At 48.4% G+C, this 27,190-nt stretch overlaps 1 protein-coding gene across 1 annotated transcript in view; it reads right to left on the bottom strand.

Moving 5' to 3' along the window:
* LOC138641441 (aquaporin-4-like) overlaps window positions 1–27,190 on the bottom strand; it is a 39,014-nt gene that overhangs the window by 2,009 nt on the left and 9,815 nt on the right. The window contains exons 2-3 of the mRNA XM_069728960.1: window positions 24,949–25,107; window positions 23,387–23,467 (exon numbers count right to left, since the gene is read on the bottom strand). Coding sequence (XP_069585061.1) covers window positions 23,387–23,467; window positions 24,949–25,107 — 240 coding nt within the window. The remainder of the gene's footprint in view (window positions 1–23,386; window positions 23,468–24,948; window positions 25,108–27,190) is intronic.

The raw sequence follows: 27,190 nt of genomic DNA, 5'->3' as shown, positions 1-27,190 counted from the left end.
AGAGTAGCACTCTCATCAGTCGACGCCAATGACCGGTGGTAAAAACTTGCCCCCAATCAGAAGCACTGATGTTTCTCGCGCTGTCACATAGATGACAGCGTGGAAAACAGCCAATGTTCGGGATGCCAAACCCAAACAGTAACACAGACTTTTTGAAGAAGTCCATGTTCTGGGTCCGTGCAAGGACTCTAGGTGTTCGTTACAGACCTCGAACTTTACTCTATGGGTTGGCTCATCACTAGTGCAGACTACATGCCACATCAAAAACTCACCAAATACTCAGTGTTGGAACATAACCTAAGGCCTCATTCAGACGTCCATGACTCATGTTTGTGTTCTATCTCTGGTTTTCACACATAGAACACTTACCCACTATAGTTTATATGGCTGTTCACAAGTCCCTGTTTTTACTGTTGTACTAGTGTCTGTAGTCGAATTTTGATCAATGGTACATTCATGTACATGGGTCTGCAAAAAAGTTCATCTTTTAATGCTTAATGGAATGGATTTTTTTTTCCATACAATAAAAGTGGATGCCACATAAATGATAAAAAAGACTCACAGACCGAAAAAGCTACTGAAAAGCAGATTAAAAGAAAAAACACTGATCAAAATTGATTGCTATTTCTCATATGCAAAAAGAAGTCTGAATGAGGTCTAATACTGTATGGTTTACTGTATACATGTTTGCATTGGAATGCCGAGTCCCAGATTAATCACAGCAATGACTGATAATGATGGGACTCTTTGGGCTGTGTGTTAGGGTATTCAGGCAGCTATTAATCAATTTGGGATAGTCAATGATTCCCACTCTATTGAAACAGCTCTATCCTTTAGATTTTACTATATTACAAGAGGGACAGTAAATAATAAAACCGAGTAGCAAAAGAAAAATGACAGCATTGGACCCATTAGGAAAGTGATAGAAACCTCTTTAAAGGTCTGAATATTGCAATAGTCTAGTCAATGTCCTGGTGTGACAGTAATCAATTATTAACTAGTTAATTAATCGTTTACCTCTTTTATTTAAATTGATGTTTAAATTAAAGTGATCCTCAATCTTGTAACAGAATAGAAACTATACATGTTATATGTATAGTCACCCAACTTGGTGTCCACCATTTATCTGCCACTGTCTTCACTGATCAGATTGGTGCAAAACATACAGAGATGAGCAAAACAATTTGCAAAGGCAATATTGAATTGACTAGGTGTTTGTCCTGTAACCTTGGCTGAATTTATCTGATTAGCATACAGATGACTGACTTATAACTAGTGTTGAGCATTCCGATACCGCAAGTATCGGGTATCGGCCGATATTTGCGGTATCGGAATTCCGATACCGAATTCCGATACTTCCCGCGTATCGGATACCGGAATCGGAAGTTCCCAGAATTCAAATTGAACGCAGCAGCCAATGAGGAATGAATGAAAGTGTGGGCACATCCTGTTTAGCATGGTGGGCATGTAAGTACTGGCAAGGCTGGGATTGGCTGCTGAAATGATGTCACTCTGCACTATAAAAAAGCGCTGCCGCCATTTTGCGCTCACTCTGCTGTGATTTCAGTTAGGGACAGGACGCTGTGTTCTAACTGAGGGCCAGTTGAGCTTGCTAATTGCTTTATTTTCCTTTCCAAAGGCTAATTTAGCAAAACGCTGTGTGTTCTTCACTGTTCACCTTGCTCTTGCCTTGCAGCGCTGTTTTAACAGCGTTCTGCAAGGTCTCTGTATGTGTGTGTGTGTGCAGCTCACTCTGTAGTCTGTGTGCAGCCATATACCCGGTTGTATTCAGCTCAGGGGGGGTTCACACTGCCTCACACAGTTGTTCTTTTTTGCTCTTAGTGCAGCCTGCTGCACATTTTTTCTCAAATTTCCTATTAGTGTTTTTCCACCAGTCTCCAGCTCTATTGTGGAAAAACACTACATAGGATAACCTAGAGGGGGGTTTTAGGGCCTTGCAGCGCCGTTTACGGCTGTCTGCACGGTCTCCGTGTGAGCCCAGCTCGCCCTGCAGTCTGTGTGCAGCCATAGCCGGTTGGATTCAGCTCAGGGTTCGTTACTGGCTCATACCTTGAGAAAAATTTTCCTTTTTTTCAAATAGTGCAGCCTGTTTAAAATTTGAAAAAAAAAATTCCTATTAGTGTCTTTCCACTCGTATCCAGCTAAATAGTGGAAAAACACTATATAGGATAACCTAGAGGAGGGTTTTTTGGCCTTGCAGCGCCGTTTACGGCTGTCTGCACGGTCTCCGTGTGAGCCCAGCTCGCCCTGTAGTCTGTGTGCAGCCATAGCCGGTTGGATTCAGCTCAGGGTTCGTTACTGGCTCATACCTTGAGAAAAATTTTCCTTTTTTTTCAAATAGTGCAGCCTGTTTAAAATTTGAAAAAAAAAAAATCCTATAAGTGTCTTTCCACTCGTATCCAGCTAAATAGTGGAAAAACACTATATAGGATAACCTAGAGGGTTTTTTTTGGGCCTTGCAGCGCCGTTTATGGCTGTCTGCACGGTCTCTGTGTGAGCGCAGCTCGCCCTGTAGTCTGTGTGCAGCCATAGCCGGTTGGATTCAGCTCAGGGTGCGTTACTGCCTCATACCTTGAAAAACAAATTCCTTTTTTTCAAATAGTGCAGCCAGTTTAAAATTTGAAAAAAAAAATTCCTATTAGTGTCTTTCCACTTGTATCCAGCTAAATAGTGGAAAAACACTATATAGGATAACCTAGAGGAGGGTTTTTTGGCCTTGCAGCGCCGTTTACGGCTGTCTGCACGGTCTCCGTGTGATTTAAACTAGCTCTGTAGCGCGATCTGCACCAAAAAAAAAGTTAAGTTCACCAAACACAACTTAACACTTGTGTAGGCCACATTTGAAAAATAATAAAGTTTAGTCCACAATTTACAACATTAGTGTTTCTTACACCTGTTAGGAGGAGCATTACAGGAATAAGCACACTAAGGCCTTAGTACTTTTCTGCTTATCTTTATCTGTCAACCAAGATGAAGAGGGCAGGGAGTAAGGCACGTGGGCGTGGGCGCGGAGCAGGGAGAGGAGCAGGGAGAGGACGTGGTGATTCTGTGCCTGCTGCGGGCGCCGGTGACTCGTCGTCACTCAGTTTCAGCAGGGAACAGTCCTTCATGCGCAGCTTTGTCGGAGAGCGCCGTGCACCGCTGCTGCGTGAAGACCAAATTGAAGCCGTTGTCGGGTGGATGGCAGCTAACGCCTCGGCATCGACTTCAGTTAGTGCCACATCCTCTCAGGCACAGAGCACTGGAGAGCAGCCATCTGTCTCTTCACCACCTGCCAAATTGGCCAGGCAGTCAGAGAGCCCAGGACAGGAGCCGTCTCTGCTTCTGTTCTCTGAATCTCTTGGCTTGGAAACAGGGGGCCAGCCAAGCAGCATTGGAGAAATGGAAGAAGAGGCAGTGTGCAGTGATGCCCAACACCTTTTTCTCTCTGACTCTGAAGAGGCAGGTGGGCCAGTGCCTCCGGTGACCACAGCGCAGTACGCATCTGATGATGAAACTCAGGTGCCGCTTTCTCGTGCGTACTGTGCTGCTGAGACTACCCAGGAGGAGCAGCTGGTGGCAGAGGGTAGTGGAGATGATGAGGTCCTTGACCCATCGTGGCGTGAGGAACAGGAAGGTGGTGGGAGCAGCTCAGAGGAAGAGCTTCCTCTTACGGGCCAAAGAGGGAGAGGGAGGGGGAAGACTGCGGAGCCTGTAGCCTCCACTTTGGCACCCGTTAGGAGCCTGTCTCTTTCCAAAGCCAAAAAGGGCGCTCCCAAGACTTGCAGTGCCTGGTCCTTTTTTGACACAGTTGCAGATGACATTTGTTTTGTCAAATGCAAGCTGTGTCATCATAAAGTAAAAAGAGGGAAAAATGTCAGCAACCTCAATACCACAAATATGTGGAAACATGTGCGGACCAGGCACGCGGTGGAGTTACAGAAACACACTGAAGATGTAGGCCAACCAACAGCGGCAGCTACCACCTCTTCAGCTCGTGTTGCCTCTTCCTCCAGCTCACGCACAGCTGGTTTGGCTTCCTCCCAGAGACCTTGTGTAATTCCACCCACAGCACCACCTTCCCAGTCATCCTCACACTCCCAGTCTACTCTACAGCCATCGGTAGTACAGGCATGGGAGAAAAGGCGGGCATTCTCGGCCAACCACCCCCGAGCACAGGCTCTGAATGCAGGCATTGCCAAACTGTTGTCCCTGGAAATGCTCTCGTTCAGGCTGGTGGAGACTGACAGCTTCCGTGACTTGATGGCATTGGCAGTCCCACAGTACAAGGTGCCCAGCCGCTTTTACTTCAGCAGGCAGGCTGTCCCTGCCCTGCACAGGCATGTTGAGGCAAACATAAAACATGCGCTACTGAACGCCGTCAGTAGCAAGGTCTACCTCACCACCGATGCGTGGACCAGTCAGCATGGACAGGGGCGATATGTTTCCCTCACTGCCCATTGGGTTAATGTTGTTGAGCCAGGTACAGATCGTGCGAGTGGCGCAGGACGTGTCCTGCCCACTCCAAGGATTGCAGGAATCCAGTCTGTACGCATCGACTCCTCCTCTTACACCAGTTCCTCTGATTCCTCTCTGCAGGATCCGTCACAGTCCACCCCCACATGGACCCGTGAACGTTTACCTATGACCGACATGAGCACAGCCGTGGCCAAACGTCAGCAGGCCGTCTTGAAACTAGTTTCATTGGGGCATCGAAGCCACACAGCGCAGGAGCTCTGGAATGCCATCAAGCAGGAGAGCGATGTGTGGTTACTGCCAGCGAATCTCCAGCCAGGCATGGTAGTGTGTGACAATGGCCGAAATCTGGTGGCAGCTTTGGCCCTTGGCAACCTCACTCACATCCCATGTCTGGCACATGTGCTCAATTTGGTTGTGCAGAGTTTTCTGAGGGACTATCCGGATCTTGATGCCCTGCTGCACAAGGTCCGCCTAGAGTGTGCTCACTTGCGGCGTTCCAGCTTGGCCAGATCCCGCATTGCTGCTCTGCAGCGCAGATTCCGCCTTCCGGAACACCGCATCATATGTGACCTACCTACCCGGTGGAATTCCACGTTACATATGTTGGAGCGGTTGTGTGAGCAGCAGCAAGCAGTTATGGAGTACCAGCTGCATCAGGCGCAAAGAAGTCGCAGTCAGCGCCGATCAGACTTCACAACCACAGAGTGGGTCACTCTGAAGGACGTCTGCCAGGTTTTGCGTCCTTTTGATTATTCCACGCGGATGGCAAGTGCAGATGATGCACTAGTCAGCATGACTGTCCCCCTTATCTGCCTGCTTCAGCAAACTTTGCAAGGGTTAAGGGATGATGTGGTGGAAGAGGTGGAGGATGAGGAGTCACCTTTTCCATCAGCTTCTGGAGAGTCAGCGCCACGTGGTTCCTCACAAAGGGGTACGCAGGGGCCAATTTGTGAGGAGGATGAGGAGGAGTCAATGGACGAGGAAGAGCTCCGTCCAGAGGAGGGAGCGACACAATTGTCCAGTGGTCAGTGTGTACAGCGAGGGTGGGGTGATGACGAGCGGGCAGAGATCATGTCTCAAGCAGGGGACAGCGTTTCTGGGCCGGTTGGCACTCTGCAGCACATGGTGGATTTTATGCTGCAGTGCCTGAGAAATGACCGCCGCATCGACCACATTCTCAACATGCCTGATTATTGGGTGTTCACCCTCCTCGATCCTCGCTACCGGGACAACGTCCAAAACCTCATCCCTGCGTTGACCCGGGAACGTAAATTGCGGGAGTACCACGATACACTGGTGAATTCCATCATCTTCTCCTGTCCAACTGAGAGGAGTGCTGCTAGTGCTTTACAAAGCAGCTCAGTGCGTCGAGGCAGTGGGGGAGGCTCTGCCCAAAGAGGGAGCAGAAGCAGTGCCTCTGCCCAAGGCAAGCCGAGTATGGCACAACTCTGGCACACTTTTGTGTGCCCGCCCCAAATGTCTACACCATCACCGGCGGCTCCAGTCAGCAGGAGGCAACGGTTCCGTCAGATGGTGACAGACTACATGGCTTGCCCTCTTACTGTACTCCCCGACGGCTCTTCCCCGTTCAAGTTTTGGGTCTCTAAGCTGGATACATGGCCAGAGCTAAGTCAGTATGCATTGGAGGTGCTTGCTTGCCCTGCGGCTAGTGTCTTATCGGAACGTGTCTTTAGTGCCGCAGGTGGTGTACTAACAGACCGTCGCATGCGACTATCCTCCGATAACGTTGACCGGCTTACTTTCCTGAAAATGAACCACGCCTGGATCTCGCAGGAATTTGCCACTCCTCTGCCTGATTAATTAATTGGGTGTCATCCAGGTCTTCTGCTGTGTTCATCTTTCTACCACCTGAAATGCTATTCCTGGGCTCCAACACCGCCAGTTGCGGCTCAGAAGTGCAGGCTGCACAGTCAAAACATACGACCCAGTGTTATTGGGTTTCAGTAACGTCAGCTGATCCCCAGCTGTGTAGCCGACAATGTGTCCTGCGACCGCTACGCTGGCACAACAACCTGAATGTAAGGAAACCTGCCCCCCCCCCCCCGTCGTTTGTTACTGAAAGAGCCATCTTGTGCAGCAGTAATGCTGCACAAGGAAAAGGTAGCTATTTTTTTTGGGCTCCTTGCACACGCAGAACTTAACACTTATAAAATGTGTTCACTGATACCGTTATACCGTCCCAGAGCTGGGACTTTCCTTCGTAATGTGACGCAGCACAGCCGTCATTCCTACCCCCTTGGTGCCATGCGCTGCCTCCTCAGCGTTGTTTTAAGCTGTCACGGAGCCTGCGCTGTTCTGTTATCCCTTGGCCATGCCCTATTTGCGCTGCCTGTCTTCTGACATAATTTGGTGTCAGGCTGGCTGCGCCTGTGCGGCCGCGCTGCCATAGATCCCGCCTCGCAGTGTCTTCTGATTGAGTCACACTGCGGGCCTGGGATCCATGGGCATGCGCAGTGCATATCTTCCCCTCGGGCTCTCGCTCATTTCCCTCCGCCTTCTTTAGACTGTGCGCCGTCAGCTGATCCCTAATAGCATGCCACGGCCGTGACAACGCACAGTCTGAAGAAGAGGGAAGGAGGGGAGTGAGAGTCGAGGATATGCACTGTGCATGCCCATGGATCCAAGGCCCGCAGTGGGATTACGTTAGACGAGACTGCGAGGTGGGATCTGGAGCAGCGTGGACGCACAGGCACTCACAGCCTGACACCAAATTATGTCAGAAGACAGGCAGCGCTAATTGGGCATGGCCAAGGGATAACAGAACAGCGCAGGCTCCGTGACAGCTTAAATAACGCTGAGGAGGCAGCACACGGCACCAAGGGGATAGGAATGACAGCTGTGCTGTGTCCCATTACGAAGGAAATTCGCACCTCCGTGACGGTTTAACGGTATAAGGGGACACATTTTTAGTGTTTACTTCTGTGTTTGCAAGGAGCATAATTAAAAGAGCAACCTTTTCCTTTTGCATCCTTAGCGCTGCACAAGATGGCTCTTTCAGCTACAAACGTCTTGGGGGGGGGGGTTAAAGGTTCCCTTTCAACTTGCTCCAATCAGGCTTCGGCCTACACTCTGTTCCTCTGCTCCTCCTGCTGTCCCTGGGCTCTAACACCGCCAGTTGGTGCCTGGAAGTGCTGTGTGCACAGTCAACAGTCGCTCCTCTGTTATTGGGGTTCAGTAACGTCAGCTGATCCCCAGCTGTGTGTGCGGTAATACCTCCAATCTGCTCCTCCTGCTGTCCCTGGGCTCTAACACCGCCAGTTGGTGCCTGGAAGTGCTGTGTGCACAGTCAACAGTCGCTCCTCTGTTATTGGGGTTCAGTAACGTCAGCTGATCCCCAGCTGTGTATCCGGCAACGTGTCATGCGACCGCCACGCTGGCACAACTAAAATGTAAGGGGACCTGTCCCCCCCCCCCCCTAGGCGTTTGTTACTGAAAGAGCCACCATGTACAGCACTAATACTGCACAAGGGAAAGGTCGCTCTTGAAATTAGGCTCCTTGGAAACGCTGAACTACACACTCATGTAATGTGTCCCCTCACACCGTCCAACCGTCCCAGAGGTGGGACTTTCCATTGTAATGTGACGCAGCACAGCCGTCATTGCTACCCCCTTGGCACCGTGCGCTGCCTCCTTAGCGTTGTTTGATTCCGTCATGGACCCTGCACTGTTATGTTATCCCTTGGCCATGCACAGTTTGCGCTGCCCGTCCTCTGACATCATTTGTTGTCGTCCTGGCTGCGCCTGTGCGTCCACGCTGCCCGAAATCCCACCTCGCAGTGTCGTCTAATGTGATCCCACAGTGGGCCTGGTATCCATGGCCATGCGCAGTGCATATACTAGCCTCTCATTCCCCTTCTTCATGCTTCTTCAGACTAGGCGGCGTCAGCTGATCCCTAATAGCATGCCACGGCCGTGACGCCGCACAGTCTGAAGAAGCATGAAGGAGGTGAGTGAGAGGCGATGATATGCACTGCGCATGCCCATGGATCCCTGGCCCGCAGTGGGATTACATTTGATGACACTGCAAGGTTGGATCTCGGGCAGCTTTGACGCACAGGCACTGCCAGCCTGACACCTAAATGATGTCAGAAGACGGGCACCGCTAACTGTGCATGGCCAAGGGATAACATTACAGCGCGGGCTCCGTGACAGAACCAAACAACGTTGAGGAGGTGGCGCACGGCACCAAGGGGGTTGGAATGACGGCTGTGCTGTGTCACATTACAAAGGAAAGTCCCACTTCCGGGATGGTTTGACGGTGTGAGGGGACACATTATATGAGTGTGTACTTCAGCGTTTGCAAGGAGCATTATTTTCGGAGCCACCATTTTCCATGTGCAGTATTACTGCTGTACAAGATGGCTCTTTCAGCAACAAATGCCTGGGGGGGGGTTAAAGGTTCCCTTTACACTTGCTCCACTGCAGGCTTCGGCCTACACTCTGCTCCTCTTTGATTCCCTGGGTTTCAACACTGTCAGTTGACACCTGGAAGTGTTGTCTACACAGAAAAAACACTAGGTGATGTGTCAGTGGGGTTCAGCACCGCCAGCTGTTCCACCTGCTGTGTAGTCGGCATTGTATCCAGCACAAGCCACGCTGGCACAACCGACCAAAAGCTTCCACCAGTGCAGGCTTCGGCCTACACTTTGATCCTCTCCTCCTCCTCCTGCTGACCCTGGGCTCTAACACCGCTAGTTTTTGCCCGGAACTGCTAGCTGCACAGAGAAAAACACCAGCCAATGTGTTAGTGGGGTTCAGCAACGCCAGCTGTTCCCCTGCTGTGTAGCTGGCAACGTGTCCTGCAAACGCCACGCAGGCACATGAACTGAAATTGAAGGGAGCCTGGCCCCCTCTCCCCCAGGTGTTTCTATGTATAACAGCCACCTTGTACAGCAGTACTGCTGCATTTGTACAAGGTGGCTGACTTTTTATCCTTGCCCACGTGGAACTCAACACGTACAAAATGTGTCTCTTTGAGACCATTCCACTGTCCCTGAGGTGTGACTTTCCTTTCTAATGATACGCAGCACCCCCCTTGGTAGCGCTTCCCGTCTTCTGACATCATCGGTTGGCTAGTTGCGCCTGTGCGTCCGCCCTGCCTGAATAAAATGCTCCTCGTTGTCTTAATTATTTTGACTGCGAGGGTGTGATTGATGGGCACGAGCAGTGCATATCTTTGCCTGTCTTAACTCATCTCCTTCCGCCTTCTTCAGACTGTGCAGCCTCATGGCCGCGGCATGCGATAAGGGATCAGATGAGGCCGCCCAGTCTGAAGCAGGTGTAAGGACATGTGTGAGCGGCAAACATATTTAGTGCACCAGGGCACGAATCTGGGTCTGGGATTCATGTCCACCGCTAACCGCAACGGCCAACATGAAATGAGGTCATAAGACAGGAAGCGCTCACAGCGCATGGCCAAGGGATCACACAATAGCGCAGACTCCTGTAGAGCAAATAACAACGCTCAGGAATCTGCGCACAGCAGCTATGTGTTAATTTGGACACCTGTGCTGCATCTCCGTAAAAAGGAAAGTCACGCCTCCACTACTGTTTGACAGTATAATGGGCTAAATAGTGTACGTGTTTTATTCATCGTGTGCAAGGAGCAAATTAAATAGAGCAACCTTTTACTTGTGCAGCATTAATGCTGCACAAGGTGTGGCTCTTGTACCTTGCAACACCTGAGGGGGGGGTTAAAGGTAACCTTTGAAATTGGTTCAACTAGGCTTCGGCCTACACTCTGCTCCTCTACTCCTCCTGCTGACCCTGGGCTCTAACAACGCTAGTTTCTGCCCGGAAATGCTAGCTGCACAGAGAAAAACACCAGCCAATGTGTTAGTGGGGTTCAGCAACGCCCGCTGTTCCCCCGCTGTGTAGCCGGCATCGTGTCCAGCAAAAGCCACGCTGGCACAACCGACCAAAAGCTGCCACCAGTGCAGGCTTCGGCCTACACTTTGCTCCTCTCCTCCTCCTGCTGACCCTGGGCTCAAACACCGCTAGTTTTTGCCCGGAAATGCTAGCTGCACAGAGAAAAACACCAGCCAATGTGTTAGTGGGGTTCAGCAACGCCAGCTGTTTCCCTGCTGTGTAGCTTGCATCGTGTCCAGCACAAGCCACGCTGGCACAACCGACCAAAAGCTGCCACCAGTGCAGGCTTCGGCCTACACTTTGCTCCTCTCCTCCTCCTCCTGCTGACCCTGGGCTCTAACACCGCTAGTTTTTGCCCGGACATGCAATCTGCACAGAGAAAAACACCAGTCAATGTGTCAGTGGGGTTCAGCAACGCCAGCTGTTCCCCTGCTGTGTAGCTTGCAACGTGACCTGCAAACGCCACGCAGGCACATGAACTGAAATTGAAGGGAGCCTGCCCCCCACCCCCAGGTGTTTCTGTGTATAACAGCCACCTTGTACAGCAGTACTGCTGCATTTGTACAAGGTGGCTGACTTTTTCTCCTTGCCCACGTGGAACTCAACACGTACAAAATGTGTCTCATTAGAGACCATTACAATGTCCCTGAGGTGTGACTTTCCTTTGTAATGACACGCAGCACCACCCTTGTTAGCGCTGCCCGTCTTTTGACATCATTGGTTAGCTGGCTGCGCCTGTGCATCTCCCCTGCTCGAAACAACGCCCCTCGGTGTCTTATGTTTTTGGACAGCGAGGGTGTGATTGATGGGCATGTGCAGTGCATATGTTTGCCTGTGTTCACTCATCTCCTTCCGCCTTCTTCAGACTGGGTGTCCTCATGGCCGCGGCAGGCGATAAGGGATCAGATGAGGCCGCCCAGTCTGAAGCAGGTGTAAGGACATGTGTGAGCGTCAAACATATTTACTGCACAAGGCCACGAATACCAGCCACGCAGTGTGATTTTTTGAAAACACACTGTGGGTCTGGGATTCATGTCCATCGCTAACCGCAACGGCCAACATAAAATGAGGTCAGAAGACAGGAAGCGCTCACAGCGCATGGCCAAGGGATCACACAATAGCGCAGACTCCTGTACAGCAAATAACAACGCTCAGGAATCTGCGCACAGCAGCTATGTGTTAATTTTGACACCTGTGCTGCATCTCCGTAAAAAGGAAAGTCACGCCTCCACTACTGTTTGACAGTATAATGGGCTAAATAGTGTACGTGTTTTATTCATCGTGTGCAAGGAGCAAATTAAATAGAGCAACCTTTTACTTGTGCAGCATTAATGCTGCACAAGGTGTGGCTCTTGTACCTTGCAACACCTGAGGGGGGGTTAAAGGTAACCTTTGAAATTGGTTCAACTAGGCTTCGGCCTACACTCTGCTCCTCTACTCCTCCTGCTGACCCTGGGCTCTAACAACGCTAGTTTTTGCCCGGAAATGCTAGCTGCACAGAGAAAAACACCAGCCAATGTGTTAGTGGGGTTCAGCAACGCCCGCTGTTCCCCCGCTGTGTAGCCGGCATCGTGTCCAGCAAAAGCCACGCTGGCACAACCGACCAAAAGCTGCCACCAGTGCAGGCTTCGGCCTACACTTTGCTCCTCTCCTCCTCCTGCTGACCCTGGGCTCAAACACCGCTAGTTTTTGCCCGGAAATGCTAGCTGCACAGAGAAAAACACCAGCCAATGTGTTAGTGGGGTTCAGCAACGCCAGCTGTTTCCCTGCTGTGTAGCTTGCATCGTGTCCAGCACAAGCCACGCTGGCACAACCGACCAAAAGCTGCCACCAGTGCAGGCTTCGGCCTACACTTTGCTCCTCTCCTCCTCCTCCTGCTGACCCTGGGCTCTAACACCGCTAGTTTTTGCCCGGACATGCAATCTGCACAGAGAAAAACACCAGTCAATGTGTCAGTGGGGTTCAGCAACGCCAGCTGTTCCCCTGCTGTGTAGCTTGCAACGTGACCTGCAAACGCCACGCAGGCACATGAACTGAAATTGAAGGGAGCCTGCCCCCCACCCCCAGGTGTTTCTATGTATAACAGCCACCTTGTACAGCAGTACTGCTGCATTTGTACAAGGTGGCTGACTTTTTCTCCTTGCCCACGTGGAACTCAACACGTACAAAATGTGTCTCATTAGAGACCATTACAATGTCCCTGAGGTGTGACTTTCCTTTGTAATGACACGCAGCACCACCCTTGTTAGCGCTGCCCGTCTTTTGACATCATTGGTTAGCTGGCTGCGCCTGTGCATCTCCCCTGCTCGAAACAACGCCCCTCGGTGTCTTATGTTTTTGGACAGCGAGGGTGTGATTGATGGGCATGTGCAGTGCATATGTTTGCCTGTGTTCACTCATCTCCTTCCGCCTTCTTCAGACTGGGTGTCCTCATGGCCGCGGCAGGCGATAAGGGATCAGATGAGGCCGCCCAGTCTGAAGCAGGTGTAAGGACATGTGTGAGCGTCAAACATATTTACTGCACAAGGCCACGAATACCAGCCACGCAGTGTGATTTTTTGAAAACACACTGTGGGTCTGGGATTCATGTCCATCGCTAACCGCAACGGCCAACATAAAATGAGGTCAGAAGACAGGAAGCGCTCACAGCGCATGGCCAAGGGATCACACAATAGCGCAGACTCCTGTACAGCAAATAACAATGCTCAGGAATCTGCGCACAGCAGCTATGTGTTAATTTTGACACCTGTGCTGCATCTCCGTAAAAAGGAAAGTCACGCCTCCACTACTGTTTGACAGTATAATGGGCTAAATAGTGTACGTGTTTTATTCATCGTGTGCAAGGAGCAAATTAAATAGAGCAACCTTTTACTTGTGCAGCATTAATGCTGCACAAGGTGTGGCTCTTGTACCTTGCAACACCTGAGGGGGGGGTTAAAGGTAACCTTTGAAATTGGTTCAACTAGGCTTCGGCCTACACTTTGCTCCTCTACTCCTCCTGCTGACCCTGGGCTCTAACACCGCTAGTTTTTGCCCGGAAATGCTAGCTGCACAGAGAAAAACACCAGCCAATGTGTTAGTGGGGTTCAGCACCGCCAGCTGTTCCCCCGCTGTGTAGCCGGCATCGTGTCCAGCAAAAGCCACGCTGGCACAACCGACCAAAAGCTGCCACCAGTGCAGGCTTCGACCTACACTTTGCTCCTCTCCTCCTCCTGCTGACCCTGGGCTCAAACACCGCTAGTTTTTGCCCGGAAATGCTAGCTGCACAGAGAAAAACACCAGCCAATGTGTTAGTGGGGTTCAGCAACGCCAGCTGTTTCCCTGCTGTGTAGCTTGCATCGTGTCCAGCACAAGCCACGCTGGCACAACCGACCAAAAGCTGCCACCAGTGCAGGCTTCGGCCTACACTTTGCTCCTCTCCTCCTCCTCCTGCTGACCCTGGGCTCTAACACCGCTAGTTTTTGCCCGGACATGCAATCTGCACAGAGAAAAACACCAGTCAATGTGTCAGTGGGGTTCAGCAACGCCAGCTGTTCCCCTGCTGTGTAGCTTGCAACGTGACCTGCAAACGCCACGCAGGCACATGAACTGAAATTGAAGGGAGCCTGCCCCCCACCCCCAGGTGTTTCTATGTATAACAGCCACCTTGTACAGCAGTACTGCTGCATTTGTACAAGGTGGCTGATGTTTTCTCCTTGCCCACGTGGAACTCAACACGTACAAAATGTGTCTCATTAGAGACCAATGCTAATGTCCCTGAGGTGTGACTTTCCTTTTTAATGACACGCAGCACCCCCATTGTTAGCGCTGCCCGTCTTCTGACATCATTGGTTGGCTGCCTGTGCCTGTGCGTCCGCCCTGCCCGACACAACGCCCCTCGTCTCATATTTTGGATGCGAGGGTGTTATTGATGGGCATGTGCAGTGCATATGTTCGCCTGTTTTAAGTCACCTCCTTCCGCCTTCTTCAGACTGGGTGTCCTCATGGCCGCGGCATGCGATAAGGGATCAGATGAGGCCGCCCAGTATGAAGCAGGTGTAAGGACATGTGTGAGCGGCAAACATATTTACTGCACAAGGGCAAGAATCCCAGCACCGCAGTGTGATTTTTTAAAAAAACACTGTGGGTCTGGGATTCATGTCCACCGCTAACCGCAACGGCCAACATGAAATGAGGTCATAAGACAGGAAGCGCTCACAGCGCATAGCCAAGGGATCACAAGAGCGCAGACTCCTGTACAGCAACTAACAACGCTCAGGAAGCTGCGCCCATGCAAAAAGGTGTTATTTTCGACACCTGTGCTGCTTTTCTTTAAAAAGACAAGTCACGCCTCCACTACTGTTTAACAGTATAATGGGCTAAATAGTGTACGTGTTGCATTCAGCGTGTGCAAGTAGACAAATTAATAGAGCAACCTTTTACTTGTGCAGCATTAATGCTGCAGAAGGAGTGGCTCTTGTACTTTGTAACACCTGAGGGGGGGTTAAAGGTAACCTTTGAAATTGGTTCAACTAGGCTTCGGCCTACACTCTGCTCCTCTACTCCTCCTGCTGACCCTGGGCTCTAACACCGCTAGTTTTTGCCCAGAAATGCTAGCTGCACAGAGAAAAACACCAGCCAATGTGTTAGTGGGGTTCAACACCGCCAGCTGTTCCCCCGCTGTGTAGCCGGCATCGTGTCCAGCAAAAGCCACGCTGGCACAACCGACCAAAAGCTGCCACCAGTGCAGGCTTCGGCCTACACTTTGCTCCTCTCCTCCTCCTCCTGCTGACCCTGGGCTCTAACACCGCTAGTTTTTGCCCGGACATGCGATCTGCACAGAGAAAAGCACCAGTCAATGTGTCAGTGGGGTTCAGCAACGCCAGCTGTTCCCCTGCTGTGTAGCTTGCAACGTGACCTGCAAACGCCACGCAGGCACATGAACTGAAATTGAAGGGAGCCTGCCCCCCACCCCCAGGTGTTTCTATGTATAACAGCCACCTTGTACAGCAGTACTGCTGCATTTGTACAAGGTGGCTGATGTTTTCTCCTTGCCCACGTGGAACTCAACACGTACAAAATGTGTCTTTTTGAGACCATTCCACTGTCCCTGAGGTGTGACTTTCCTTTCTAATGATACGCAGCACCCCCCTTGGTAGCGCTTCCCGTCTTCTGACATCATTGGTTGGCTACTTGCGCCTGTTCGTCCGCCCTGCCTGAATAAAATGCTCCTCGTTGTCTTACTTATTTTGACTGTGAGGGTGTGATTGATGGGCACGAGCAGTGCATATCTTCGCCTGTCTTAACTCATCTCCTTCCGCCTTCTTCAGACTGTGCAGCCTCATGGCCGCGGCATGCGAGAAGGGATCAGCAGAGGCCGCCCAGTCTGAAGCAGGTGTAAGGACGTGTGTGAGCGGCCAAAATATTTACTACTCAAGGCCACGAATCCCAGCACCGCAGTGTGGCTTTATGAAAAGACACTGTGGGTCTGGGATTTATGGCCATCGTTAACCGCACCGGCCAACATGAAATGATGTCATAAGATGGGCAGCGCTAACAGGGCATTGCCAAGGGATAACACAAGAGCGCAGACTCCTGTACAGCAAATAACAACGCTCAGGAAGCTGCGCCAAGCACCAAGGCGTTATTTTGGACACCTGTGCTGCGTCTCATCAAAAAACCAAGTCACGCATCCACTACAGTTTGACTGTAGAATGGGGTAAATTGTGTATGTCTTTCATTCAGCGTGTGCAAGTAGACAAATTAATAGAGCAACCTTTCACTTGTGCAGCATTAATACTGCACAAGGTGTGTCTCTTGTACTTTGTAACACCTGAGGGGGGGGGTTAAAGGTTTCCTTTGAAATTGGTTCAACTAGGCTTCGGCCCACACTCTGCTCCTCTCCTCCTCCTCCTGCTTCAACACGGGCTCTAACATCGCTAGTTTTTGCCCGCAAGTGCTAGCTGCACAGAGAAAAACACACGCCATTGTGTTAGTGGGGTTCAGCAACGCCAGCTGTTCCCCCAGTGTGTAGCCGGCAAAGTGTCCTGCAAACGCAACGCAGACACAAAGCTGCCTCCAGTGCAGGCTTCGGCCTACACTCATCTCCCCCTGCTTACCCTTTGCTCCAACACCGCTAGTTGGGGCTCTAGGAAGACAATCTTTAATAGGCAACGCATCCGGGTTCCAGCACCGCCAGCTGGTTCTCGGCAGTGTTCTTGTCACAGGTACTCCCTCGTGCCAAGCCTGGTTTCAGCACCGTCAGCTGTTTCCGGGTTGTGTCAAGCTCACTGAGACGCCTATGCTTGCCCCGTCGTGGTGCGGTCGAGTTAGCCAACTCCAGGGTGCCTCCAGTTTCAGTTTAGGAGCTTCCTATGTGGGCTGCGTGAACTGGTAGTCAAGGCTGGTTCTGTAGTGCCAGTAGGCCCAGCTCCCCCTGTAGGACTGTTGGGGTTCGGTAACTGCGGCTGCCTCGCGGCCTAGCTGTTCTCTCCTCTCCTGTGGGCCTTCGGGTCCACCACCTGGTTCCAGCACCGTCAGCTGGTTCTGGGCCGAGCCTTTGGCTTAGGTGCCTCCTCCTGGGTATCCGAGTTCCGCCAACACCAGGCGGTCCTTGGTAGTGCTTTTAAGCGCGGGCACCTACAGCTTAGTAACCGGGTTCCAGCACCGTCAGCTGGTCCTCGGTCGTGCCATTGGCTCTTGCACACTGGGGCAACGCATCCGGGTTCCAGCACCGCCAGCTGGTTCTCGGCAGTGTTCTTGTCACAGGTACTCCCTCGTGCCAAGCCTGGTTTCAGCACCGTCAGCTGTTTCCGGGTTGTGTCAACTTCACTGAGACGCCTATGCTTGCCCCGTCGTGGTGCGGTCGAGTTAGCCAACTCCAGGGTGCCTCCAGTTTAGGAGCTTCCTATGTGGGCTGCGTGAACTGGTAGTCAAGGCTGGTTCTGTAGTGCCAGTAGGCCCAGCTCCCCCTGTAGGACTGTTGGGGTTCGGTAACTGCGGCTGCCTCGCGGCCTAGCTGTTCTCTCCTCTCCTGTGGACCTTCGGGTCCACCACCTGGTTCCAGCACCGTCAGCTGGTTCCGGGCCGAGCCTTTGGCTTAGGTGCCTCCTCCTGGGTATCCGAGTTCCGCCAACGCCAGGCGGTCCTTGGTAGTGCTTTTAAGCGCGGGCACCTACAGCTTAGTAACCGGGTTCCAGCACCGTCAGCTGGTCCTCGGTCGTGCCATTGGCTCTTGCACACTGGGGCAACGCATCCGGGTTCCAGCACCGCCAGCTGGTTCTCGGCAGTGTTCTTGTCACAGGTACTCCCTCGTGCCAAGCCTGGTTTCAGCACCGTCAGCTGTTTCCGGGTTGTGTCAACTTCACTGAGACGCCTATGCTTGCCCCGTCGTGGTGCGGTCGAGTTAGCCAACTCCAGGGTGCCTCCAGTTTAGGAGCTTCCTATGTGGGCTGCGTGAACTGGTAGTCAAGGCTGGTTCTGTAGTGCCAGTAGGCCCAGCTCCCCCTGTAGGACTGTTGGGGTTCGGTAACTGCGGCTGCCTCGCGGCCTAGCTGTTCTCTCCTCTCCTGTGGGCCTTCGGGTCCACCACCTGGTTCCAGCACCGTCAGCTGTTTCCGGGCCGAGCCTTTGGCTTAGGTGCCTCTTCCTGGGTATCCGAGTTCCGCCAACGCCAGGCGGTCCTTGGTAGTGCTTTTAAGCGCGGGCACCTACAGCTTAGTAACCGGGTTCCAGCACCGTCAGCTGGTCCTCGGTCGTGCCATTGGCTCTTGCACACTGGGGCAACGCATCCGGGTTCCAGCACCGCCAGCTGGTTCTCGGCAGTGTTCTTGTCACAGGTACTCCCTCGTGCCAAGCCTGGTTTCAGCACCGTCAGCTGTTTCCGGGTTGTGTCAACTTCACTGAGACGCCTATGCTTGCCCCGTCGTGGTGCGGTCGAGTTAGCCAACTCCAGGGTGCCTCCAGTTTAGGAGCTTCCTATGTGGGCTGCGTGAACTGGTAGTCAAGGCTGGTTCTGTAGTGCCAGTAGGCCCAGCTCCCCCTGTAGGACTGTTGGGGTTCGGTAACTGCGGCTGCCTCGCGGCCTAGCTGTTCTCTCCTCTCCTGTGGGCCTTCGGGTCCACCACCTGGTTCCAGCACCGTCAGCTGGTTCTAGGCAGTGTCTTTTGCTCTTGTACCTTCTGCTCCCCATCCTGGTTCCAGTAACGTCAGCTGGTTCCGGGCAGAGCCTTTGGCTTAGGTGCCTCCTTCTGGGTATCCAAGTTCCACCAACGTCAGGTGGTCCTTGGTAGTGCTTTCAGGCACGGGTACCTCCTGCTTAGTAACCGGGTTCCAGTAACGTCAGCTGGTCCTCGGTAGTTCCATTGGCTCTTGGACCTTCGGCTACCCATCCGGGTTCCAGTACCGTCAGCTGGTTCTCGGCAGTGTCTTTTGCTCTTGTACCTTCTGCTCCCCATCCTGGTTCCAGTAACGTCAGCTGGTTCCGGGCAGAGCCTTTGGCTTAGGTGCCTCCTTCTGGGTATCCGAGTTCCGCCAACGTCAGGCGGTCCTTGGTAGTGCTTTTTAGCACGGGTACCTCCTGCTTAGTAACCGGGTTCCAGTAACGTCAGCTGGTCCTCGGTAGTTCCATAGGCTCTTGAACCTTCGGGTAGCCATCCGAGTTCCAGTTCCATCAGCTGGTTCTTGGCATTTTCTCAGCCTTCTTGTACCTTCTGCTACATTTCCAAGTTTAAGACCCTAAAGTCGACGACCCGGAAGACCACCCCGATGACGACTACGACGACGACCCGGAAGACCACCCCGATGACGACGACGACGACGGCGGAGACGACGACGACGACGACGGCGGAGACGACGACGGCGGAGACGACGACGGCGGAGACGACGACGGCGGAGATGACGACACTGAAGACGACGACCCTGGAGACGACGACATGGAAGACCGAGAAGCAGAAGAACAAGAGGCTGCAGAACAAAGAGCAGAAGAACATTAAGCATAACACTTAATATCAGAGCAAAAGATATTATCTAAATTATATGCAGAAGAAGACTAAGCAGTGTATGGGGGTGAGTCCGTTCCTCCTCGTGGTGCCCCTGGATAAAGCCTGATGCTGCAGGCCAAACTGAACGCGGACAAATGTAACTTTTGTGACTGGCAGAACGGAAAGTGTAATCTTCAAACTTTTATAGATAACAACTACGGGAATGCCTGTCACAAATGAGAATATGATGAAGAAGTAGAATAGGAAGAATAATAACAGTGGAATAAAAAGAATATGTAGAATAGGAAGAATAATAATAGTTGAATAAAATGAATATGAAGAATGTAATAAAAAAAAAAAATAGGTAGAAGATGAAGAAGAAGATGAATAAGGTGAAGAAGTTGATGTCAAAGATGCTGATGATGATGAAGATGAAAGTGTGGGAAAAGGAAAAAAAAGAAGGGGAAGGTCGTGGAATACAATATCTGACAAAATAAAAAAAAATTTACATAGTCAATATCTTTTTCAATCCGAACGTCTTTAAAAAAAAAAATCATGCTATTCTATTTGATTGGGCTAATCCTCATTGCCTTTAATGTCTCCGCCACCTCCCCCAATACATCCTACATTATTCTTAGTTGTTTTCCTTCATGTAGAATGAACCTACAAGGAAAGAAAGGGTTTATTTTAATTCCGATATTTTGGTCCCATTGACTTGCATTGGGATCGGGTATCGGTATCGGCGATATCCGATATTTTTTGAATATCGGCCGATCCAAACCGATACCGATACTTTCCGATATCGGAAGCAGGTGTAAGAGACAATCTGGCATTACCAGTGCATGATGTTGTTAAGGTTACTGTGTAAATAAATATTCTTACCCCTATATAACAGTGATCCTTACCTTTACACGCTACTTTCTTCTCCTTGGTCACACATATATTTTTTAGCGTGTGGTGGTTGGTGATCCCATATACAGTTAGGTCCATATTTATTTGGACAGAGACAACATTTTTCTAAACTCCTAAACCCTTCATCCAATTTTAATGTGGATACCCTCAAAAGAAAGCTGAAAGTCTGAACTTCAACTGCATCTGAATTGTTTTGTTTAAAATTTATTGTGGTAATGTCTATAACCAAAATTAGAAAAATGTTGTCTCTGTCCAAATATATATGGACCTAACTGTATTAATCATTAGTAGTGCCCTCAGGTTTTTTGCCTCTACATTTTTCATTAAAGGTCCAAGACTAAAATTTATTTTACTCCTAAATGCCTATTTACTTAATGTCATAATCTAAAGTTTATTCTACTATACTTTAATAAAAAATCCCCTATCCTTCCAACACTACCTTAACTGCTATATTTTTTTCTACTATTTCCCTCTGGACCCTCCCTGAAACGAGTCATAGAGACAATGTGTTTTTTTAACGGCTGTAATCAGAAGTGACGAATCTGCAACAAGGAGCACGGTTGTTGCACATTGAAAGTAAGGCTGCTTTCATATTTCATATTGTATTTGTGTACTGGATTAAGATATAACCTTTAATTAAATTTACTAAAACCTCTTTTCAGGGTATAAGAACAACACACAAAACAAAAACAAAAGTGCAAGGCGCAAGAATCAGACAACACTAAAAAGACTTATGGGGTGCACTTGACCCTATAGGGTAATCATTGTCAAAGTTCCCTATAGATAGAGATAAACCGCTACTTGATTATACTACCACACTACCCCCAAATTTTAGTTTTTGGTATACGGTGTGTGTATAACTTCACTGCGGAAACAAATCTTTTTAACAGTCCCCAATTATGGTCATGCCTGGTCAGCGCATCCTCCATATAACTCTACTTGTCATAAAACACCCACTGTATTAACCCTCAATAGGATACAGATTTCATATATAGAGCATCATATCAGAACAGTGGGTCTGACCATATACCAGAACCCAAATAACATCTATTAGGTCTGGATATTTGCCACACATAAGACCTTCACTGAACCTATACGTCCAAAAGGACTAGTATATAGCAGATTTTCAGAGGTCAACAGTGTAAAAAATATCAATCCCTAGGTATTACCTCTTATTGATGCAAACACTCACAATCATAATGGACCTTTAATACAAACCTTTTCACCTACTCATTGAGTTATAAGGGGATTGACGCAACATATACAGTGGGGCAAAAAAGTATTTAGTCAGTCAGCAATAGTGCAAGTTCCACCACTTAAAAAGATGAGAGGCGTCTGTAATTTACATCATAGGTAGATCTCAACTATGGGAGACAAACTGAGAAAAAAAAATCCAGAAAATCACATTGTCTGTTTTTTTAACAATTTATTTGCATATTATGGTGGAAAATAAGTATTTGGTCAGAAACAAAATTTCATCTCAATACTTTGTAATATATCCTTTGTTGGCAATGACAGAGGTCAAACGTTTTCTGTAAGTCTTCACAAGGTTGCCACACACTGTTGTTGGTATGTTGGCCCATTCCTCCATGCAGATCTCCTCTAGAGCAGTGATGTTTTTGGCTTTTCGCTTGGCAACACGGACTTTCAACTCCCTCCAAAGGTTTTCTATAGGGTTGAGATCTGGAGACTGGCTAGGCCACTCCAGGACCTTGAAATGCTTCTTACGAAGCCACTCCTTCATTGCCCTGGCGGTGTGCTTTGGATCATTGTCATGTTGAAAGACCCAGCCACGTTTCATCTGCAATGCCCTTGCTGATGGAAGGAGGTTTGCACTCAAAATCTCACGATACATGGCCCCATTCATTCTTTCATGTACCCGGATCAGTCGTCCTGGCCCCTTTGCAGAGAAACAGCCCCAAAGCATGATGTTTCCACCACCATGCTTTACAGTAGGTATGGTGTTTGATGGATGCAACTCAGTATTCTTTTTCCTCCAAACACGACAAGTTGTGTTTCTACCAAACAGTTCCAGTTTGGTTTCATCAGACCATAGGACATTCTCCCAAAACTCCTCTGGATCATCCAAATGCTCTCTAGCAAACTTCAGACGGGCCCGGACATGTACTGGCTTAAGCAGTGGGACACATCTGGCACTGCAGGATCTGAGTCCATGGTGGCGTAGTGTGTTACTTATGGTAGGCCTTGTTACATTGGTCCCAGCTCTCTGCAGTTCATTCACTAGGTCCCCCCGCGTGGTTCTGGGATTTTTGCTCACCGTTCTTGTGATCATTCTGACCCCACGGGGTGGGATTTTGCGTGGAGCCCCAGATCGAGGGAGATTATCAGTGGTCTTGTATGTCTTCCATTTTCTAATTATTGCTCCCACTGTTGATTTCTTCACTCCAAGCTGGTTGGCTATTGCAGATTCAGTCTTCCCAGCCTGGTGCAGGGCTACAATTTTGTTTCTGGTGTCCTTTGACAGCTCTTTGGTCTTCACCATAGTGGATTTTGGAGTCAGACTGTTTGAGGGTGTGCACAGGTGTCTTTTTATACTGATAACAAGTTTAAACAGGTGCCATTACTACAGGTAATGAGTGGAGGAAAGAGGAGACTCTTAAAGAAGAAGTTACAGGTCTGTGAGAGCCAGAAATCTTGATTGTTTGTTTCTGACCAAATACTTATTTTCCACCATAATATTCAAATAAATTGTTAAAAAAACAGACAATGTGATTTTCTGGATTTTTTTTTCTCAGTTTGTCTCCCATAGTTGAGGTCTACCTATGATGTAAATTACAGACGCCTCTAATCTTTTTAAGTGGTGGAACTTGCACTATTGCTGACTGACTAAATACTTTTTTGCCCCACTGTATGTTTGGCATATTGCACATATTGAAATAATCTCAACCGCCTGGATACTGTCACAAACACGACCTTAGATCCAAACACAGCGGTGGACTCATATCCCTCACTCCTCTGGGAGTGAGGGACTCCCTCTGGGAGTGAGGGATATGAGTCCACTGCTGTGTTTGGATCGAAGGTCGTGTTTGTGACAGTCGTGTTTGGATCTAAGGTTGTGTTTGTGACAGTCGTGTAAAAGGACATTTTATAATAACTATTTATGTTAGAGGGATGTAAAAAGTTACCCAATGGTTGTCCCACTTCCATGTAATAACAGCTGGGCCAAGGGATCTTGCTGGGTTCATGCTCGCTCCAGTGTAGTTTATCTGAAAGAACAACCAACATTAAGAGAGACTCACAATAAAAATTTGGGTATATCCATTTGTTATGGTTGGCTGCATGTGTCCAAAGCTCTACCAACTGCGATAGTTAAGTGCTTTACAATTTCATTTCCCAATGGCAAGGCCATTAGCCCAATCTAGGTGGAAAGAGCTTCAGACACATGACAGCCACCCCATTACTGTACCATCTGGCTGTATTCTGGAGGATACTAGTTACAATAATTGGCATTGTGAATGTCCCCTGTTTCGATCTGGCAGTCTAACCAGTGCTCGGGAGATACACACCTATATTGTATTCATCATTATAATACTAGAAAGCATCTGTTGGAATTTACAGCAATTTCTGTGTACACTATGACTATATTTGTTGTCTGAAGTAAACCATGCTCCTCTCTGCTAAGCACCGCCATTTTGAGCTAGCCCTGACCACTTAAAAAAAAGAGCCAGCATAAAAACACAAAAACTCACACAATTTGTACGCAGCTATGAGTGGCCCCAACCTTTTTTTTTATACAATATCTCAAACTGTTTTACACCAGATTTCTGCCAAAACCTGATGAATTTGCCTCTACATATTTTCAATAGCAATTTTTACAAGTATTTTAGATAGTATTTTTATATTATTAAAATTTTAAAGATGCGTTCTTCTTTATTTAAAAATTCTTTTGAAAACTAATTTTTAAAAGAACATATTTAGATCAGGCTAAGTTTTGCCAAATATATCCAGAGGTCTAGGAAATATTAGAAAATAGCCAAAAACTAAAATGCTTCTTCATGTTCAATATTTAACTATATTGTTTGAAGTAATCTGTAAGTAAGTAATTTTTGTTTTTGAAAAAAAAAAAGTTACAAAATATGAATGATAAACCACACTTATGCGCATACGTTGTGTTTTTGTCATATTTTTTCTATGCAGTTTTATCACAAAACCAGAACAATTTCAAGTACAAACAAAGTGAATAGGATTCATGGAGTCCCTTGAACACATCCATTATTTTTTTTTCTTCTTTTTTTGTTGCATCATGTCAAATTTTTAAGCTATTTTAATTTGGATTTAACTCGCACTAATTAGTGGGAAAATTCTGCCACAAAACGCATATAAAAACACAGCAAAAAAGCATGCACTTTACACAGTGTTTTTTCTGCCAGTGCATCAGGATTTGCAGCAGAAAATTCTTGAACATGTACACATACCCAAAATGTATAAAACAAGTGTCACTAATAATAGGGATGAGCAGACCTGTGGAAGTTAGGGTTCTGGTATCTGACCAACCTTTAGTCCAAAGTTCAGTTCGGGTACCTGGACCTAAACCCGAACGCCATTAAAATTAATGTGGACCCGAACTTTGGAGCTGGAAAATCTCTCTCTAGAATTACACATGAAATGATTACATCTCCAGTTCTTTTAAGTGGATTAACACTATATATGTAATTCCAGATTAAAAAAAAAAAATAATACAACTTACTGCAAATAAATGTCCAATTATAACAGAAATCCCAATTGCAAGTGCTGAACATTTATCCTTGTTCTTGGGATCACAACTTGCACAAATAGTAAAAACCAACTGGAATGTAATGATAATTTCAATTAAGAGTCCATGACCAGTGGATAGCCTTTCATTTATCTGATGAGAAAAAGAATAAGGTCAAAATATTGCAAACATAAAAAAAAATATTTGAAATGATGAAAACACCTACAAGTAAGTACACCTATGTCAAAGCAGCAGATCACTTGAATGTGGTTTCCTCATTGAAGGGTTTTTTCCATGAATAAAGTACTTTTTAATCAATAGCTCTTAGAATAATAGTAATTTCCACAATTGTATGTGTTAAAAAATGTTCCTGTGCTGAGATAATCTTATAAATGTGCCCCTGCTGTTTACTGGGTAATGGCCGTGTCTGACCGTGCAGGAACATGGTCTACATATATATCCCTGTATTCATTTTCCCAGTTTTTTTTAACATAACACAGAGATAGAATAAGGATATGTGCACACATTTTTTTCTGAGGAGTTTATTGGAAGGGTTCACTCCAAAAAGCGCCTGAAAAATTGCAAAAAAATTCTTCAAAGACTCTTACTATTCATTTAAAAAAACAATTATCAATTCGTATGTTAAGGCTTAGTTCACAAATTTAGTTTTTTGGTCAGTATTTTACATCAATATTTTTAAGCTAAAATCAGGAGCGGAAAAACCAATGGAAAAGTATAATTGAAACACTTGAACCACTTCCCTACATTTTTCATTCACTCCTGGTTTTGGCTTAAAAATACTGATGTTATATACTGACTCAATACTGAACATGTGAATGTGGCCTAAGTCTTTTGAGCATTTTTTTCTGCTTTAGGTTTTGGAAAATGAGTGATGGGAAAAAAAATACATGTTATTTCTTTGAAGCGACTCCTAATGGAATCCCCTCCAAACTAAACACTGTCCTATCAAAATGTTTCAAAAACTGCTACAGAAAAAACTCTTCTAAGATGCTTCAAAAACTCTTAAAGCAGCTTTAGGGCAGTCCCACACGTCCAGATAATTCCGGTACCGGAAAAATCGGTACCGGAATTATCCGTGTCCGTGTGCCCATGCGTTTCTGTGGCACATCAGTGTGGCACACGTGCGGCACACGTGTGCCGACTGGGTACCACACACACAGTGCAGGAGACAGCGCTAGAGATAAGCGCTGTCCCCTGCATCTGGTGCTGAAGCCGCGATTCATATCTTCTCTGCAACAGCGTTTGCTGTAGAGAAGATATGAAAAATCCTTTTTTTTTGTTTCTCGTGTTTAAAATAAAGATCCCTGTCCCCACCCCCCTCCCACCCCCTGTGCGCCCGCCCGCTGTTATACTCAACCGGCTCCCTCGCAGTGTCCTGTCCTGGCCGCAGCTTCTCCTGTATGCGGTCACGTGGGGCCGCCCATTACAGAAATGAATATGCGGCTCCACCCCTATGAGAGAATACATAGGGCATGCAGCGTCGCAATGGTGAATGCCACTAACCACTCTGACTAGGAAATTAAGCGCACTGATTGTGCACGGCCTCACCCTGGTGAATGCCACTAATAGACGCTGGTTATCATGCTCGATGCTGGCAATGCACTGCTTGGCACTGTATTTGCTCCAATCACCCTGACTCAAACACAACACGAGGGAAGGGGATAATTAGAAGCTTGCACCAGTAACATACATGCATCCTCAACACCACGATTACGGATATACTAGCGTGTGGCCGTGCGATCCCTTGATTAACCGCAACCTTCCGGGACCTTGCTAATAAACCAATCTGAGCTGCTTGAGGACCTGGGCATGTGACCTCCAACCACAAATGAGTGGTCATCTCACGAGCATGCTCAGGAGGCAAAAAGCAGGACTTGGTCCCAGGAGCGTCTGCTCGCCGCTGACTAATGCTGGTAACTATAGCTGGACCTGGGATGGCAGCAGCAACCAAACGCACAGCATTTGCCTGAGCAAGACACCTGGACCGATGTCTCTGCTGAGCAGGATGCTCTGAGGAAGAATGGGAGACCGCAGAGGACATGGCTTGAGATGGCTTGAGATTCCCGCTGAGCAGCGGCAGGGACAGCGGTTTATATAGTATATCTCACATTTAGTTTTAACTTTTTTAATTTCTAAATTTTTCATAGTATTGTTCACATTATGTGGTTTCTTAATCATATTTGATTGTTGTTCATTATCAAATTTTTGTTTGTTT

The sequence above is a fragment of the Ranitomeya imitator genome, chromosome 6 (assembly GCF_032444005.1).
Source record: "Ranitomeya imitator isolate aRanImi1 chromosome 6, aRanImi1.pri, whole genome shotgun sequence".
NCBI lineage: Eukaryota > Metazoa > Chordata > Amphibia > Anura > Dendrobatidae > Ranitomeya > Ranitomeya imitator.
The sequence above is the reverse complement of the archived record's forward strand: the minus strand, read 5'-3'. Positions and strand labels throughout refer to the sequence as shown.